General features: G+C 45.3%; 1 protein-coding gene across 2 annotated transcripts in view; it reads left to right on the forward strand.

Annotated features, from left to right (window-relative positions):
- Nucleotides 1-18,469, forward strand: part of LOC139276710 (uncharacterized) — a 46,054-nt gene extending 27,585 nt beyond the window's left edge. For both annotated transcript variants that reach the window (XM_070894693.1, XM_070894694.1), the window contains exon 7: nucleotides 17,973-18,469. In XM_070894693.1, coding sequence (XP_070750794.1) covers nucleotides 17,973-18,342 — 370 coding nt within the window. In that variant the 3' untranslated portion in view covers nucleotides 18,343-18,469. The remainder of the gene's footprint in view (nucleotides 1-17,972) is intronic.
- Nucleotides 18,470-19,284: the final 815 nt, after the last annotated feature.

A 19,284-nucleotide genomic window follows, 5' to 3' on the forward strand; every position in this document is an offset into this window, starting at 1 on the left:
GGATGGGTCGGTCAGGATATGTGGCGATTACAAGGCCACCATCAATCGGGTGTCACTTCAAGACCAGTACCCGCTACCAAGAGCGGAGGACCTCTTTGCGACGCTATCCGGTGGCAAACTTTTTTCAAAATTGGACCTGACCTCAGCTTACATGACCCAGGAGCTGGCGAGTGAGTCGAAGAAGCTGACCACCATCACGACACACAAGGGGTTGTTTGAGTACAATCCGTTCGGGATTCGCTCGGCCGCCGCGATCTTCCAACGAAATATGGAAAGCCTCCTCAAGTCGATTCCAGGGACGGTGGTTTTTCAGGACGACATCCTCATTACGGGTTACGATACTGAAGAACACCTCCACAACCTGGAGGAGGTGCTACGCAGACTGGACCGGGTAGGTCTGCGACTGAAAAAGGCGAAGTGCATCTTCCTAGCTCCAGAGGTAGAATTCCTGGGGATGAGGGTAGCAGCAGACGGGATCAGCCCTACTGCATCCAAGACAGAAGCAATCCAGAGAGCACCCAGACCCCGTAACACGACGGAGCTGCGTTCGTTCCTGGGGCTCCTGAACTATTTTGGTAACTTTCTTCCCAAATTGAGCACGCTGCTAGAGCCGCTCCACGTGCTCCTACGCAAAGGTCGTGAATGGGTCTGGGGGGACAGCCAGGAAAGGGCTTTTAATAGAGCACGCAATTTGTTATGTTCCAACAATCTGTTAACGCTATATGACCCATGTAAGAAACTTGTGTTAACATGCGATGCGTCGTCCTATGGTGTCGGGTGTGTGTTGCAGCATGTCAATGCCAAGGGTCAGTTACAGCCGGTAGCTTATGCCTCCAGGAGTCTGTCCCAGGCAGAAAGGGGCTACGGGATGGTAGAAAAGGAGGTGCTCGCATGTGTATATGCGGTAAAGAAAATGCACCAGTACCTGTTTGGCAGGAAATTTGAGCTGGAGACAGATCACAAACCCCTAACGTCCCTTTTGGCCAACAACAAGGCCATAAATGCAAACGCATCGGCCCGCATACAGAGGTGGGCACTCATGTTAGCTGCCTATGACTACACAATTCGGCACAGACCGGGCACCGAAAACTGCGCTGATGCACTCAGCAGGCTCCCACTAGCCACCACTGAGGGGGCTACCGAGCATGGTGCTGAGATGGTCATGGCTGTTGAAGCTTTCGGAAGCGAAGGCTCACCCGTGACAGCCCGCCAGATTAAAGTCTGGACAAATAGAGACCCGCTATTGTCTCTAGTCAAGAAATGTGTCCTGAATGGGGACTGGGCAGCCATGTACAGGGCATGCCCTGAGAAATTTAAACCATTTCACAGGCGCAAGGATGAACTCTCAATTCAGGCCGATTGCCCACTGTGGGGAAACCGCATAGTCATGCCCCAGATGGGAGAGAGGTGTTCATCAGAGAACTCCACAATGGGCACCTGGGCATTGTCACGATGAAGGCAATTGCCAGGTCACACGTTTGGTGGCCAGAGATAGACGCAGATCTGGAACTTTGTGTTCGCAGGTGCAACACGTGTGCCCAGCTGGGCCATGCACCCAGGGAAGCCCCCCTTAGCCCCTGGCCATGGCCCGCCAAGCCTTGGTCACGCATCCATGTGGACTACGCAGGTCCTTTCATGGGGAAAATGTTTTTGGTTGTAGTAGACGCCTACTCCAAATGGATCAAGTGTGACATTTTAAATTCAAGCACATCCTCTGCCATGGTAGAAAGTCTACGGGCAATGTTCGCCGCCCACGGTCTACCGGACATCTTGGTCAGCGACAATGGCCCGTGCTTCACAAGCACTGAATTCCAGGACTTCATGGCAGGCAATGGAATTAACCATGTTAGAACGGCACCGTTCAAGCCGGCCTCAAACGGCCAGGCAGAACGAGCAGTGCAGATAATCAAACAGGGGATGCTCAGATTCCAAGGGGGTTCCCTACAAACCCGCTTATCACGCCTCCTGTTGGCCTATAGATCCCGACCACACTCGCTCACAGGGGTTCCACCCGCAGAGCTACTAATGAAAAGGACGCTCAAAACCCGATTATCCCTGAAACACCCCACCATGAAAGAAATTGTCGCGAGCAGGCGCCAGTCACAATATCACTACCATGACAGGAATGCGAGGGCGCAATGTATTGATGTAAATGATCCTGTTTTTGTCCTCAACTACGCTGCAGGGCCCAAATGGCTCGCAGGCACTGTGGTTGCCAAAGAGGGAAATAGGATTCTGGTAGTTAAACTTACCAATGGTCAAATCTGCCGCAAACATGTGGATCAAACAAAAAGGAGGTTCAGCAACCCCATAGAAGAAGCAGAGGAAGAACACGATATAGAGTTCACTCCACCACAGATGACCGAACACCGGAACCAAAGGGAGGAGAGCCCAGTCACTGTGGGCAGTCCGGACAGGCCTGAGGCACTGCAAACAGCAGACACTCAGGCCAGCGCCCAACAACCGGAGCCCCAACTCGGGCGCTCTACAAGGGAGCGTAAATCACCAGAGAGACTCAACCTGTGATCCCAATAAGACTTTGGGGGGGGAGGTGATGTAATGTATTCAACCAGCATTGTAACCCATGTATAAATTGACCTAAGTTGTACATCGTGAGAGCACTGACCACTAGGTGGGAGACACTCCTAACCTGGATCTTCAGGTATAAAAGGGGAAGCTCCACCCACCTTCATCACTTGAGTGCTAAGGAATAAAGGACAGGTCACAGACTGACCTTCTCTCAAGCATGGGCCTCGTGTGCATTTATACTGTGTAGTAAGGACATATCATAGGTAGTGGTTGAACCATGCTTGGTAATCTTTCCTCATTAAGTAGTACTCCAGAATTTTGATTCAACTGTAAAATCCATATTGTTTGACCTGACCAAGTGCATGCACACATCCATGGTACCTGCAGCATTGGAAACATCAAATTGCATGGATTATTTAAACATCTATATCTATCTTTGCAATCTTTAGTTCTATTTTTCAAACTGTAAAAGGCATTAACTGCTGTTTGCTGGAATATTCAATATCCATCTCTAATCTTACGTGAGTCGTGTTAATTTTAAATCTCCAGTCACTGGCAGTCTGCCTAAACAATGCGTTTTTGCTTGCTAACCTATATACTCATTCTCCAGCTATTAGGCTAGATATAGCAACCAGAAGCAAAGTTGAGAAATGCAACTTCAAAACTATAGAGGAATATTTTGATCATGCGGTTGTTTCTGTGTTATTCTGCTTTACTGAATTCCACCTCACAATATAAACAGGCAGACTCCAATGCAGCAGAAGTCTTCGACGAATACTGAAAATTGCTTCCTGAAATTTTCAGTGCAGTATCAAGAACCATTTATATAGGATATGTAATGTAGTAAAATTACACAATGGCAAAACTGGATCCCGATCAGCATTAAAACGTTTGTGGAGGCTTTGATGGGGGTGGAGAGGGAGGGAGTAAAGAATGGCAGCAAGTTTGGAAGGGCATAGGTTGAATGTTCCAAAGAGTGGGACAGAGACATCGGAAGGCTGTGCTCTAAAGATCAAGCAGAGAGATCAGAGAACCCAAAGCAAGCCAGCATCAGAAGAAGAGGACCGTGGGCTGGTATGCAAGGATGTAGAGGTAGGGAGGGGTGAGGCTGTGGATTTGTAAACGAGGAAAAGGATTTTAAATTAAATGTGTGTGTTGTGGTGGTGGTGGTGATGGGGTGGGGGGTGGGGGGGCGCTCCGCAATAGTGGAGCTGGACTGATTATGGAGTACTGGACACAGTTTAGGTCTTTTTATCTGAGAAAGGACATACCGGTACATGCCTTAGAGGAGGTGCAATGAAGGTTCACTAGATTGATTCCTGGGATGAGAGGGTTGCCTATGAGGAGAGAGCGAGTAGATTGAGCCTATACTCTCTGGAATTTAGAAGAATAAGAGGTGATCTCATTGAAATATATAAGATTCTGAGGGGGATTGCCAGGTAGATGCTGAGAGGTTGTTTCCCCTGGCTGGAGAGTCTAGAACTAGGGGGCATAGTCTCAGAATAAGGGGTTGGCTATTTAAGACTTAAATGAGGAAGAATTTCTTCACTTGGAGGGTTGTGAATTGTTGGTATATTCAAGGCTGAGATAGATAGATTTTTGGACTCTAGGGGAATCAAGGGATATGGGGATCGGGTGGGAAAGTAGAGTTGAATTTGAAGATCAGCCATGATCTTAATGACTGGTGGAGCAGGTTCGGGGGGCCATTCGGTCTACTCTTGCTATTAATTCTTATAGGATGTGGCTTCCAGATGCTTAGTTGAGTTATTTTTAACTCCAGAGACTGGCAAAGAGAGCATCGGAGAATCCAAGCATGGAGGTGAAGATGTGGATGAGGGTTTTTTGTGGTGGTGGTGAGGTAATGGGAGAGATGAAAATATGCAGTCTCGGTGATGAATAGGATATCAAATCAAATAGCACATCAATTTTATGAGTCGTGGTTTTCTTTAGAAACTTCCAGTACAAAATTTTATCAAATGTTTTCTTAAAATCCAAGTAAATGATACCCATTTGATTGCCCTAATCCACTAAACTTCTTGCAGAAAGCATGCAGATACCAGTGAACCATGTCTTGTGAAGCACCATCAAATACTCCATAAATCTTCTGTGCTTCTTAAATGAGCATTGGGAGCATCTGGAAAATGTTTGTGCACATTTTCCCCACCATTAATGTTACACTCACTAATCCTTAATTCCGTAATTGTTGTCATAATTACTATTCAGGAAGACATTGGTTATCCTTCCGTCCCCAGATAGAGCCCCTGTAATTATAGAGTTCCTAAAATACTAACCAGAGCCTTACCCATATTCTTCTACATTTTAGAATGGATCTCATCTGGCTTGAATTCCCAAAAAACATGTAATGGCATTGTTTCAGGATTTTTCCTTCTTGTGTCCTCAATCCTTCGGTTACCTCCCCACTTTGTTTTTTAAAAATTCATTCATGGGATGTTGGCAAAGCCAGCATTTATTGCCCATCCCTAATTGCTCTTGAGAAGGTGTTGATGAGTGGCTTGCTAGGCCATTTCAGAGGGTGGTTAAGAGTCAACCACATTACAGTGGGTCTGGAGTCACATGTAGGCCAGAAGATTTCCTTCCCTAAATGGGTTTTTGCAACAATCTGATAGTTTTATGGTCACCATTACAGATATTCCAGATTTATTTAATTAATTGAATTTAAATTCCCTAGTTGCTGCAGTGGAATTTGAACTCATGTCATCCAGATGATTAGTCCAAGCCTCTGGATCAATAGTCCAGCAACATAACCACTATGCTACCATACCCACAAGTTGCTATGGTTTAAACACAAATCAATACTTAGTTGAATAAAGCAAAATAAATGAGTGTAGATTACACTTTATTAGATTTATGCAGTGATCTTGTGAGAGATTAAGCTGGTCGAGCAGAGGCGAAACTTCATTTTTAGAAAAAAGGTTTAATGAATTACCAATGTGATTTTGATTAATAAACTCTTTCTTTGATATTTAATTATTGAGCAAAAATAATTGTCTGGCCATGAAGCTTTAACACAAGTAAAAGAAAAGTTATATGAAATAATTGGAATGGAGGTTACAAACTCTCAGATTTAGGAAGGCTAAGCACACTGTCTTCGGCTCAGTCCAATGTATTAACAATTAGAAAATGCGGGAAATACACAGTAGGCACGTGAGTACTGTAAGGCGAAAAACGGGTTCACATTTTGGAATGTCGTCCTGTTTTTTTTGTAGCAGCTTACACGCTTGAAACTTTACTCTGTTGTTTCTCTTTACAGATGCTGCTGGACTTGTATATTTGTTTTGTTTTTTATATTTCAGATTTCCAGCATTTGCAGTTTTTTTTCTTGTTACAGAGCTGGTCTCCAGTCGTCTTGGATAACCCTTGCCACTGGACCAAGACCTAGCTCCGTCAAGCCCGTGTGGTGGCTGGTGAGCAATGGCCATCCCACGTTAAAAAAAAATCCACGCACAGGCATCATCCACCCCTCAGAATGTAGTTCAGGACCTGGAATATTAGGTCCTTCATTGAAGCAGCTGTGAACGCAGCCTTTTTTGGCGTGGAAGCAAGTCATCCTCGTTTCGAGGGACTGCCTATGATGATGATGATGAGACAGTGTAGGCAAATTGCTGTGAAGTCCAAAAACCATAGGGCAGTAATAGTAGGGGATTTTAACTATCCTAATATTGATTGGGACAAATTTAGTGTGAATGGTATAGAGGGTGCGGAATTCTTAAAATGCATTCAAGAGAACTTTTTTAGACAGTATGTAACAAGCCCAACACGAGAGGGGGCGGTTTTGGATTTAGTTTTGGGAATGAAGCTGGGTAGGTTGAAGGGGTATTAGTGGGAGAGCACTTGGGTGCCAGTGACCATAATTCAATCAGATTCAAGTTAGTTATGGATAAGGACAAGGATAGGCCTGGAATAAAAGTCCCAAATTGGGGAAAAGCTAACTTTCCTAAGTTGAGGAGTGATTTGGCCACAGTGGACTGGAAACGGCTACTTGTGGGTAAATCAGTGTCGGAACAGTGGGAGGCATTGAAGGAGGAGATCCAGAAGGCTCAGGCCAAATATGTTCCCTTAAAGAAAAAGGGTGGGAATAACAATTCTAGAGCCCCCGGGATGTCTAGGGACTTACAGGAGAGGATAAAGGAAAAAAGGGAAGCTTATGTCATATACTGACAGCTAAATACTATAGAATCTTTGGAGGAATATAGAAAGTTAAAAGGTAAAATTAAAAAGGATATTAGGAATGCTAAGAGAGAACATGAAAAATTCTTGGCTCGTAAAATTAAGGAAAACCCAATGATATTCTATAAATATATTAAGAGCAAGAGGGTAACTAAAGAAAGGGTAGGGCCTATTGGAGACCATGAGGATAATCTTTGTGTGGAGGCGGATGATGTTGGGAGGGTTCTTAATGAATACTTTGTGTCTGTTTTTGCAAAGGGAAGTGGCAATGCAGATACTGCTATCGAGGAGGAGTGTGAAATTCTGGATGAAATAAACATAGTGAGAGAGGAGGTATTAAGGGGTTTAGCAGCTTTGAAGTAGATAAGTCCCCAGGCCCGGATGAAATGCATCCCAGGCTGTTGAGCGAAATAAAAGAGGAAATAGCAGAGGCCTAGACCATCATTTTCCAGTCCTCTTTGGATTTGGGTATTGTTATGTATGAAGAAAGAGTCAGATTGAATACTGTGAGCTCAAAGTAAAATGTGACCTTAGTCTTTTATTGCAGGTCTCCAAAGTGCCTCTACAACCTGTGAGGCCTTCTTAGATACCTGTGCTCCCAAGTGATTATGGGCCCCCCCCCCACAAAGTCAACAGTGTAACTGTTTACAAGGTGAGTCGATCTGGGGCACTTCTTGCCCTGGTTGATTGTCTTGGGGTAAATGCTGGTATTGGTGAATCATCTGTTGGGCCCTCGCTGGGCTGCTGTGCAGCTGGCCTTGCTGGCTGCCTGTGTGGTGAGTTCTGCTGGGTTGCTGTGAATGATGGGTTCTGCTTCGTGGCCAACCGTGGTGTCGGTTGCCACTGGTGTGTATGTTGGGGGGTCAAAGAAGGTAGGGTCCAAGGTGGGTTGCTCAGGATAGTCCGTGAATCTGAGGTTGATTTGGTCCAAGTGTTTCCAGTGAATGAGTCCATTTGACAGTTTGACCCGAAACACCCTGCTCCCCTCTTTGGCCACAACAGTGCCGGGAAGCCACTTGGGACCTTGTCCATAATTCAACAAATATAGGATCATTGATTTCAATCTCGCATGACACATTTGCGCTATCATGATATTGACTGTGTTGAAGCCGCCTGCTCTCTACCTGTTCATGTAGATCAGGGTGAACTAACGAGAGCCTTGTCTTAAGTGCCCTTTTCATGAGCAGTTCAACAGGTGGGATCCCGGTGAGCGAGTGGAGTCTCGTGCGGTAGCTAAGCAGGACTCGGGATAGGCGTGTCTGCAGTGAGCCTTCTGTTACCCTCTTCAAGCCCTGCTTGATGGTTTGCACTGCTCTCTCTGCCTCACCATTGGATGCTGGTTTAAACGGGGCAGATGTAACATGTTTGGTCCCATTGCGGGTCATAAATTCTTTGAACTCAACACTGGTAAAACATGGCCCGTTGTCGCTCACGAGGACATCGGGCAGGCCGTGCATGGCAAACATGGCCCGCAGGCTTTCTGTGGTGGCAGCGGACGTGCTTGCTGACATTATCTCACATTCAATCCATTTGGAATACGCATCTACAACCACAAGGAACATTTTACCCAAGAACGGGCCTGCATAGTCGACATGGACCCTAGACCATGGTTTGGAGGGCCAAGACCATAAACTTAGTGGCGCCTCCCTGGGTACATTGCTTAGCTGCGAGCATGTGTTACATCTCTGCCCTTCTTGGGAACCACTATCCGATTTCCCCACAGAAGGCAGTCTGCCTGTATAGACATTTCATCTTTGCGCCGCTGGAATGGCTTTCTCTCTTCCTGCATTTCCACTGGGACACTGGACCAGCTCCTGTGAAGCACACAGTTTTTAACTAGGGACTAGGGACTGGCTCGTCCAGGTTTTAATCTGTTGGGCTGTGACAGGTGATGGCTCACTCTCAAATGCTTCCATTACCATGACTAAATCTGAGGGCTGCGCCATTTCCACCCCCGTGCTGGGCAATGGCAGCCTACTGAGAACATCAGCACAGTTTTCTGTGCCTGGCCTGTGGCGGATGGCGTAGTTGTATGCGGACAACGTGAGCACCCATCTGTGGATGCGGGCCGATGCATCAGTGTTTATCCCCTTACTCTCGGAAAACAGGGATATCAGTGGCTTATGGTCAGTTTCCAATTCAAATTTTAGCCCAATCAGATATTGATGCATTTTCTTTACCCCTTGGACTCATGCTAACGGTTCTTTTTCAATCATGCTGTAGGCTCTCTCAACCTTAGACAGACTCCTGGATGCATAAGCAACTGATTGCAATTTCCGAAAATTATTAGCTTGTTGCAATACACACCCGACACCATATGACGACGCATCACATGCTAGTACAAAACGGTTACATGGATCATACAACACAAGCAATTCGTTTGAGCATAACAATTTTCTAGCTTTTACAAAGGCCTTTTCTTGGCTTTTGCTCCATACCCATTCGTCCTATTTACGCAGTAAGGCGTGCAGTGGTTCTACCAGACCCGGTAAGAAGTTACCAAAGTAGTTCTAGAAACGATCGCAGCTCCGTCACGTTCTGTGGGCTCGGTGCGTTCTCAATTGCCTCCATCTTCGAATCGGTGGGCCTGATGCCATCCGCCGTGATCCTCCTCCCCAGGAACTCCACTTCAGGCGCCAGGAAAACGCACTTCGAGCATTTTAACCTGAGCCCCACACGGTTGAGTCGACTAAGAACCTCCTCCAGGTTTTGCAGATGCTCAACTGTGTCCCGACCTGTAACCAAGATGTCGTCCTGGAAGACCACCGTGCACGGGACTGACTTAAGTAAGCTTTCTATATTTCTCTGGAATATCGCCGCCACTAATCAAATTCCAAACAGGCATCTGTTATAAATGAAGAGATCTTTGTGTGTGTTGATGCAGGTGAGGCCCTTTGAGGATTCCTCCAGCTCCTGAGTCATGTAGGCTGAAGTCAAGTCCAGCTTCGTGAACGTCTTTCTTCCAGCCAGTGTTGCAAAAAGGTCATCGGCCTTTGGTTGTAGCTATTGGTTCTGCAGGGAGAAACGATTGATAGTTACTTTGCAATCACCACAGATTCTGATGGTGCCGTCTCCCTTGAGGACTAGGACGATAGGACTGGCCCACTCGTTGAATTCGATCGGTGAAATGATGCCCTCTCTTTGCAGTCAGTCAAGCTCGATCTCTACCCTTTCTCTCATCATGTACGGTACTGCTCTCGCCTTGTGATGGATGGGTCGCGCCCCCGGAATTAGGTGGATCTGCACTTTTGCTCCGTGGAATTTCCAGATGTCTGGTTCGAACAATGAAGGAAACTTGTTTAAGACCTGGGCACACGAAGTGTCATCAGCGGGCAAGAGCGCTCGGACATCATCCCAGTTCCAGCGTATCTTCCCCAGCTAGCTCCTGCCGAGCAGCGTGGGACCATCGCCCAGTACCACCCAGAGTGGTAGCTTGTGCACCGCTCCATCGTAGGAGACCTTTACAGTAGCACTGCCGATTAGTTCCTTTGTATAAGTTCTTAGTTTCATGCGAATTGGAGTTAAAATACTGGCCTTGAGGCCTTGCTGCACCACAATTTTTCGGAAGTCTTTTTGTTCATGATGGACTGGCTTGCGCCTGTGTCTAGCTCCATTGACACTGGTAGTGCATTTAGTTCAACATTCAGCATTATCGGGGACACTTTGTGGTAAATGTGTGCACCCCATGTACCTCTGCCTCCTCGGTTTGAGGCTCTGGTTCGTCGTGATCCGCCATGGATCTGTCCTCCTCTGCAACATGGTGGTTTGCAGGATTAACAGGATTTGCAGCTCGCCTGCACATATGTTGGAGGTGTCCCATTGTTCCATCAACATACCCTTGCAAACGTACCCTTTGAAGCGGCATGAATGGAAACGATGATCACCCCCACAGCACCAACAAGGTGTTAATGGCCTTGCATTCATCACCCTTGATGGTGGACTCTGAGACATCTGCGGACGTGCAGCTGCAGGCATGTGTGACCTGCCTTGTATGTTGCGATTTGAAAACAACACCATTTTGTTCACAGTACTTGTGGCAGCACTTGTGTGCTGAGATTTGCTTAGTATTGTCACTGGTGGCAATGAACGCCTGGGTTATCGTTAATGCCTTACTCAATGTTGGGGTTTCTACAGTCAAAAGTTTGTGAAGTATTGTTTCGTGGCCAATGCGAAGTGCGAAAAAGTCTCTGAGCATGTCCTCCAAATGACCTTCAAATTCGCAATGTCCTGCAAGGCGACTTAGCTTGGCGACATAACTCGCCACTTCCTGGCCTTCAGACCTTTTGTAGGTGTAGAACCGGTACCTCGCCATCAGAACGCTGTCCTTCTGGTTCAAATGCTCCTGGACGAGTGTGCACAAATCATTGTACAATCTCTCTGTGGGTTTCGCTGGAGCAAGCAGATTTTTCATGAGGCCATAAGTTGGTGCCCCGCAGACGGTGAGGAGAATCGCCCTTCGTTTGGCAGCATTCGCTTCTCCTTCCAGCTCGTTGGCCACGAAGTATTGGTCGAGTCGCTCCACGAAGGTTTCCCAATCATCTCCCGCTGAGAATTTCTCCAGGATGCCCACTGTTCTCTGCATCATTGGGTTCGCTAACTGTATCTCGTCGCCAATTGTTATGTATGAAGAAAGAGTCAGACTGAACACTGTGAGCTCAAAGTAAAGTGTGACCTTAGTCTTTTATTGCAGGTCTCCAGAGTGCCTCTCCAACCTGTGAGGCCTCCTTAAATACTTGTGCTCCCAAGGGATTATGGGATCCCTTGCGACTCCAGGGGATGAACCCTCTGGTGGCTGTACAGAGCATACACAAGTTTACATATATAACAGGTATGATGCCGGAGGATTGGAGGACTGCTGATGTGGTACCCTTGTTTAAGAAGGGAGAAAGGGATAGACCGAGTAATTACAGGCCTGTCAGCCTAACCCCAATGGTGGGAAAATTATTGGAAAAAATCCTGAAAGACAGGATAAATCTACATTTGGAAAGACAAAGATTAATTAGGGACAGTAAGCACGGATTTGTTAAGGGAAGATCATGTTTGAATAACCAGATTGATTTTTTTGAGGAGGTAACCAGGAGGGTCGATGAGGGTAGTGTGTACGATGTAGTGTATATGGACTTTAGCAAAGCTTTTGATAGGGTCCCACATGGTAGACTGGTCATGAAGATTAAAGCCCATGGGATCCAGGGCAAAGTGGCAAGTTGGATCCAAAATTGGCTCAGAGGTAGGAAGCAAAGGGTAATGGTTAATGGATGTTTTTGTGACTGGAAGGATGTTTCCAGTGGGGTTCCGCAGGGCTCAGTACTGAGTCCCTTGCTTTTTGTGTTATATATCAACGATTTAGATTTGAATATAGGGAGTATGATTAAGAAGTTTGCAGACGACACTAAAATTGGCTGTGTGGTTGATAATGAAGAGGAAAGCCCTGGACTGCAGGAGGATATCAATCTACTCGTTAGATGGGTAGAGCAGTGGCAAATAGAATTTAATTCAGTGAAGTGTGAGATAATGCACTTTGGGAGGGCTAATAAGGAAAAGGTATACACATTAAGCAGTAGGCCACTTAATAGTGTAGATGAACAAAGGGACCTTGGAGTGCTTGTCCACAGATCCCTGAAAGTAGCAGGCCAGGTGGTTAAGAAGACATATGGAATGCTTGCCTTTATTGGCCGAGGCATTGAATACAAGAGCAGGGAGGTTACGCTTAAATGGTATAATACTCTGGTTAGGCCACAGCTAGAGTACTGCGTGCAGTTTTGGTCGCCGTATTATATGAAGGACGTGATTGCCCTAGAGAGGGTGCAGAGGAGATTTACTAGGATGCTGCCTGGAATGGAGAATCTTAGTTATGAGGACAGATTGGATAGGCTGGGTCTGTGCTCATTGGAACAGAGGAGGTTGAGAGGAGACCTCATCAAGGTGTACAAACTTTTGAGGGCCTGGATATAGTGGATAGCAAGAGCCTATTTCCATTGGTGGAGGGGTCAATTACGAGGGGGCTTAGTTTTAAGGTGGTTGGTGGAAAGTTCAGTGGGGATTTGAAGGGGGGAAAGGCTTCTTCATGCAGAGGGTTGTGGGGATCTGGAACTCGCTGCCTGGAAGGGTGATGGATGCAAAAACCCTCACCACAGTTAAAAGGTGCTTGGATGGGCACTTGGAAGTGCCGTAACCTGCAGGGTTATGGACCTAGAGCTAGTAATTGGGATTAGACTGGATAACCTCTTGGTGGCTGGCGCAGATACAATGGTAAGTATTGCAGGGAATTGAATACAGCTAGAGTGATCCCTTGGACTAGTTTTGATGGCCTGAATGGGTCATAAGAATATGAGAATTAGTAACAGGAGTAGGCCATCTAGCCCCTCGAGCCTGCTCCGCCATTCAACAAGATCATGGCTGATCTGGCCGTGGACTCAGCTCCACTTACCCGCCCGCTCCCCATAATCCTTAATTCCCTTATTGGTTAAAAATCTATCTATCTGTGATTTGAATTTATTCAATGAGCTAGCCTCAACTGCTTCCTTGGGCAGAGAATTCCACAGATTCACAACCCTCTGGGAGAAGAAATTCCTTCTCAACTCGGTTTTAAATTGGCTCCCCCGTATTTTGAGGCTGCGCCCCCTAGTTCTAGCCTCTCCTACCAGAGGAAACAACCTCTCGGCCTCTATCTTGTCTATCCCTTTCATGATTTTAAATGTTTCTATAAGATCACCCCTCATCCTTCTGAACTCCAACGAGTAAAGACCCAGTCTACTCAATCTATCATCATAAGGTAACCCCCTCATCTCTGGAATCAGCCTAGTGAATCGTCTCTGTACCCCCTCCAAAGCTAGTATATCCTTCCTTAAGTAAGGTGACCAAAACTGCACGCTGTACTCCAGGTGCGGCCTCACCAATATCCTGTACAGTTGCAGCAGGACCTCCCTGCTTTTGTACTCCATCCCTCTCGCAATGAAGGCCAACATTCCATTCGCCTTCCTGATTACCTGCTGCACCTGCAAGCTAACTTTTTGGGATTCATGCAATCAGTTTCTAGTTAGTACAGTGGTGAGTATTCCTGCCTGGTACGTGGGAGACCCAAATTCAATTCCCTGACAAGAATGAAACATTTGCCGGGTGCAGTGGCGCGTGCCTGTGATCCCGCTGCTGGGAGGCTGAGACTGCAGGATTGCTCGAGGTCAGGAGTTCTGGGCTGCTATCGCCTGTGCCGATCGGGTGTCCACACTAAAACCGGTATCCACATGGTGGTCCTCGGTTAACCTGGGATCACCAGGTCCGATGAAGAGGGGTGAACCGGCCCAGGTCGGGAACGGAGCAGGTCAAAGCCCCCGTGCTGGTCAGTAGTTGGGTCGCACCTGTGAATAGATGCTGCAGTGCAGCCTGGCCAATACAGTGAGACGCATCCTTTTTCCAAAAAGAGTTTCATGCACAAGGACCCCCAGGTCCCTCTGCATCGCAGCATGTTGTAATTTCTCCTCATTCAAATAATATTCCCTTTTACTGTTTTTTTTTCCCCAAGGTGGATGACCTCGCATTTTCCGACATTGTATTCCATCTGCCAAACCTTAGCCCATTCGCTTAACCTATCTAAATCTCTTTGCAGCCTCTCTGTGTCCTCTACACAACCCGCTTTCCCACTAATCTTTGTGTCATCTGCAAATTTTGTTACACTACACTCTGTCCCCTCTTCCAGGTCATCTTTGTATATTGTAAACAGTTGTGGTCCCAGCACCGATCCCTGTGGCACACCACTAACCACCGATTTCCAACCGAAAAGAACCCATTTGTCCCGACTCTCTGCTTTCTGTTAGTTAGCCAATTCTCTATCCATGCTAATACATTTCCTCTGACTCCGCATAGCTTTATCTTCTGCAGTTGGCTTTTGTGTGGCACCTTATTGAATGCCTTTTGGAAATTCAAATAGACCACATCCATCAGTACACCTCTATCCACCTCGGAGAGGAATTTTCCCAGATTTTTTTTTCTGTTTTTTATCTGGTTTTTGCCTCTCCCAGAAGATCACATGGGTCCAGTTGAGGTTAAGTGTAGAATGAGTGTAAGGGGTGTCGCAGATGTGTGGGGTGGACTGGTTAGGCTAGGTGCTCTTTACCATTCTGCCATTGTTCATAGGTTTATATCTAACCTTCAGGGCTGTTGACCGAGGGCCATGCGGCTCCTTGTCGGGGGGCACGGATACAATGGGCCGAAATGGCCTCCTTCTGCGCTGTAAATTTCTATGTTTCTATTACCAACTAATTCACTTTCAGTGCATATAATCATTCATTAGTCAATGACCCATCCTCTCTGTGGCTACATATTGCTCCATGTAATTCTGTTATCATGAACAGATCTACCCCTATGTTACTGTTGGGTATTGGGAAGAAAGAATGTATAAGGAAGTGGAAAGGATGTAGTGTTGATAATGGTAAGTGAGAGGATCGGGTGTAAGACTGTTTAGGTGATTGGAGAAGTAAGGGGTAATGTGTGGTAGTGAGTAGTTTGGGAAGGCCAATGAATAGCTGGGAAAGGAAATAAGATTAGGGAAGTTGATGTAGAGTATTAAGTAGTCAAGCGGTAGGAGAGGTAATTGTGTAGATCAGGGAGGGATGGGGAATACTGTAAATCATATTGAAATAGTGAGATTATACTATTATATAATCATGGAAACTTACAGAACAGAGGGAGGCCATTCGGCCAGTTGTGCTTGTGCTGGCTCTGGAAGGGACAGTCGTACTTAGTCCCACACCCCCACAAGTTCCTCATCTTCAAATATCCATCCAACTCTCTTAAAATTATTTATGGGATCAGCTTCCACCACCTTTTCAGGTACAGCGTTCCAGATCCTGACAACGCGGAGTAAAAAAATCTCATCTCCCCTCTAGATATTTTGCCAATGATTTTAAATCTCTGACCTCTTGTTATTAACCCACTTGCCAGAAGGAACAGTCTTTCTCTATCTACACAATCAAAACCCCACATCATCTTGATAACCTCTATTAGGTCAGCTCATAACCTTCTCTATTCCAAGGTGAACAGTCCTAATATTTCCAACCTATCCTCATAACTGAAGTCCCTCATCCATAGTAACATCCTGGTAAATCTTCTCTGTACCCTTTCTAAGGCCTTTACATCTCTTCTGAAGTGTCATAGGATAGTATGAACTCAGGTGGGAGAATAATTGTTAAGTGGCTAATGTGTGGGAAAAGGGTAGTAGGCATGAGTGTAATGAGTAATTGACAACGGTATGGAGAAGTAGCAAGTTCTAGAGAGAGGGAAGGTGACGAGGGAGTGAGATATTTAGGTGGTGGGTCGACAGTGTCGGGGATAATTGGTATTTGGGCATCATTTGGTGGTTGAAGGAAGGAAATTGTCTGGAGCGGACCAGTGGGCATCAGTGGGGTAGCAGGTCTTGAGAAATAGTGGATATTTAAGGTTCTAGCCAAGAGTTATTAAATAAGTTTGAGATAGGCTTCAAAGAAATGACAGTTAGAATGTTTTGAAAAAGTCCTTACAGAATACAAATTTTGTTGCTAGTTGAATTATTTTTTGGCTGGCCTGTTCCGCTGAAGCCCGATTCCAGTTATGGAGGCTGCAATGTTAAATATATTTTGTTTATATCATACTCAGCTTGATATCTGCTTCTTCTCAGCAGTACCAGGGTTCCGCCCCACTGCCGCGTGTCTTTCTCCTAGCTTGTGTCTAGCTGCACTAGTGCTACTCCTTGCTGCCACTCGGCTCCATCCTGCTCGTTACTCTCCTTTTGTTCAGCATGTTCTGTCCCTCCTCGATCACCAGGCTTCCTTCCGCTGTTGGTTTTTATTGCTTATCTTTGTCCTCACCCCATCCGGGTTCCCCATTGCTCCCACTGCAGGAGCATGACAGCAAGTGGGCCTTCAGGCCTCAGGACATTTGGCAAGCACCAAAAAACAACCGGGGATGGAGACCGACCCAGCTTGGGGGGGGGGGGGCGGGTAGGATAGAAATTTAAAAGTTGAAAGCAATTACTTAATTCTTTAAAAAAAAGTGTCATTGTGGTTATTAACTTATTTCTATATATATTTAGCAACTACATAATTTTGAAAAGTATTTACCAACTCTCCGCAGAGCATGCAGTACCAGTCCCTACAGCTCTATCTTGTCCTGTGAGATAGCTGTGATAGCTCATTGACCAGATTAACATAGCAAATACTATTAGAACACTACCTACAGACAGGACAGGGAATCATACCACTAACTGTAAACATTTTAATAGTGCAACTCAAACAGGAAAAAAGTAGCTTCCAATGGACGCGAGACCCACGTCAGAATTTTACTCGCTGGTCAACGAATGGCATCCACTGTTAATTAGACTATACCTTTCCATGAGATTGTGCATTGGAAGTTGCTGGAAATAGGAGATGGAAAGGGCACTGTTCCCTTTACAGGGCTTCTGGGATGTGTGTGAACAGGGCAAGAAATGTATCTCCTTAAATCGAAGGATTGTGAAATAAACAGCGCATTGCCTGAACCAGAAAGTATAAGTTAGAATAGTGAATTCAATGTCAAATCAGGTACAGAAAAAGAAAGAGGGAAAGAAAGACGAGATTGAGAGAGAAAAAAAAATCAGTAAAAGTAAAAAAATAATTTAAAAAATCTCCAATAAAAATTAATAGCTGAATGAGAACCCACACCTGGAGTAGTTAATTTTCAGTGACAGAGAAGTTGTTTGGCAGTACTTAACACTTAGCACCCTGTTAAAAATGGTACTTAGACTGAAATGGACAAGCCCCAACTTTCTCTGGCGAGTTTAGTTTGTATCTACGGTACAAATACAGGAAACTTCAAGCTGTTCAATGCATTTTGCTGGTGAGCTAGACAGCAAGATGCCATTTTCACAAAGCTAACGGCAGAGCGGCACATCTCAGACTGCAACTTTAGGATATTTGCATTTAACTGCGCACCTGCCCTCATCTGAAGTTGCTGTGTGATTTACACATAAATAACGGTTAGCCTTACTTTGACAGGAAAATCTGGGCCAATATGTTATAGAGATTATAATCTGTACTTAAAGTTCAATGTCATATAAAAAAAGTGATGGATTATTTTCAGTGCTTTCAAAAGAGTATCAATGGAATTTACATTGTAACTTTGCAATTGGATTGGCAGTTTATAAATATATATTACAAATAGGCCATTTACGTTAAACTGCATAATCACACATTCATTGATGCTTGCATTCCTTTAAAAAGTGTTTTTTTTTGTATTCTTTGCAAAAGTTGTACCTGTTTGGACCATGTTTTGGAAGATCACCAAACTACCTCAACACCCAGAACCGAAGCATCTTGGAACCACCCAGCAGCTGTTCTCTGGACAGAACAGGATCTTTTGAATCTTGAGCACTTGGATTTAGCTGTAACAGAATATACCCAGAGCAGGCCAACTTCTGTCTACTCCAATGTATATGTACCACAGGATGGAGAGATAGATAGTGAGACAGAATGGAATGCACTTCATAGGGATATGGACTTTGGAATATCAGAACAAAATATTGACCATTATTTTGCTAGTATTTCCCGAAGGCATAACTTTCGCCAAAGCATTCTCCCATTTCATCCGTTTACGGTTATGGATGAAACCAGAGTGTAAATTGAAATGGAAATGTTGAATTTGGAGAGCCAAAGATTTTGGGTTATACTTTTTTCACAGTGGACACCATATATAATAAACACTTATTTGCCATGAGAAATGTACATTGTATTCAGGTAGTTATCAGTACAGGATTGACACTATTAAAAGTCTTGGGTTTAGCACACATCTGTCATCCTTTATTACATATGCAAAACAATTAAAAAAATAAAAACCAGGGCTTTAATTCCATGGTTATCAGACCCAGAACCTAAAATGTATCGCCTGCCACTTTACCGTAGGAATTTACAAGCAGCTATAATTACCAGGATTCCCACAAGGGAGTACTTGAGTGATAGCCGTACAGGTTTATTTAGCAACTAAGCATTATAACTGCGCTTCAACTCCCAGACTACCCATGAGCCAGCTTTACAGAAGAGATTTCAAATTGTGATTTTGGAGCAGTGGTAATGTACCTTACTCTATGCCATCATTTAGCATCAGCTGTAGCTATAGTGGAGACAACAAGGGGCTCCAGGTGACCCTGCATAAAAGAAACATAGAAAATAGATGCAGGAGTAGGCCGTTCGGCCCTCGAGCCTGCACCACCATTCAATAAGATCATGGCTGATCATTCCCTCAGTACCACTTTCCTACTTTCTCTCCATACCCCTTGATCCCTTTAGCCGTAAGGGCCATATCTAACTCCCTCTTGAATATATCCAATGAATTAGCATCAATAACTCTCTGCGGTAGGGAATTCCACAGGTTAACAAATGAGTGAAGAAGTTTCTCCTCATCTCAGTCCTAAATGGCTTACCCTTTATCTTTAGACTGTGTACCCTGGTTCTGGACTTCCCCAACATCGGGAACATTCTTCCCGCATCTAACTGGCCAGCCCCGTCAGAATCATAAGTTTCTATGAGATCCCCTCTCATCCTTCTAAACTCCAGTGTATAAAGG

This window comes from Pristiophorus japonicus, chromosome 12, assembly GCF_044704955.1.
Source record: "Pristiophorus japonicus isolate sPriJap1 chromosome 12, sPriJap1.hap1, whole genome shotgun sequence".
In the NCBI taxonomy this organism is placed as follows: domain Eukaryota; kingdom Metazoa; phylum Chordata; class Chondrichthyes; family Pristiophoridae; genus Pristiophorus; species Pristiophorus japonicus.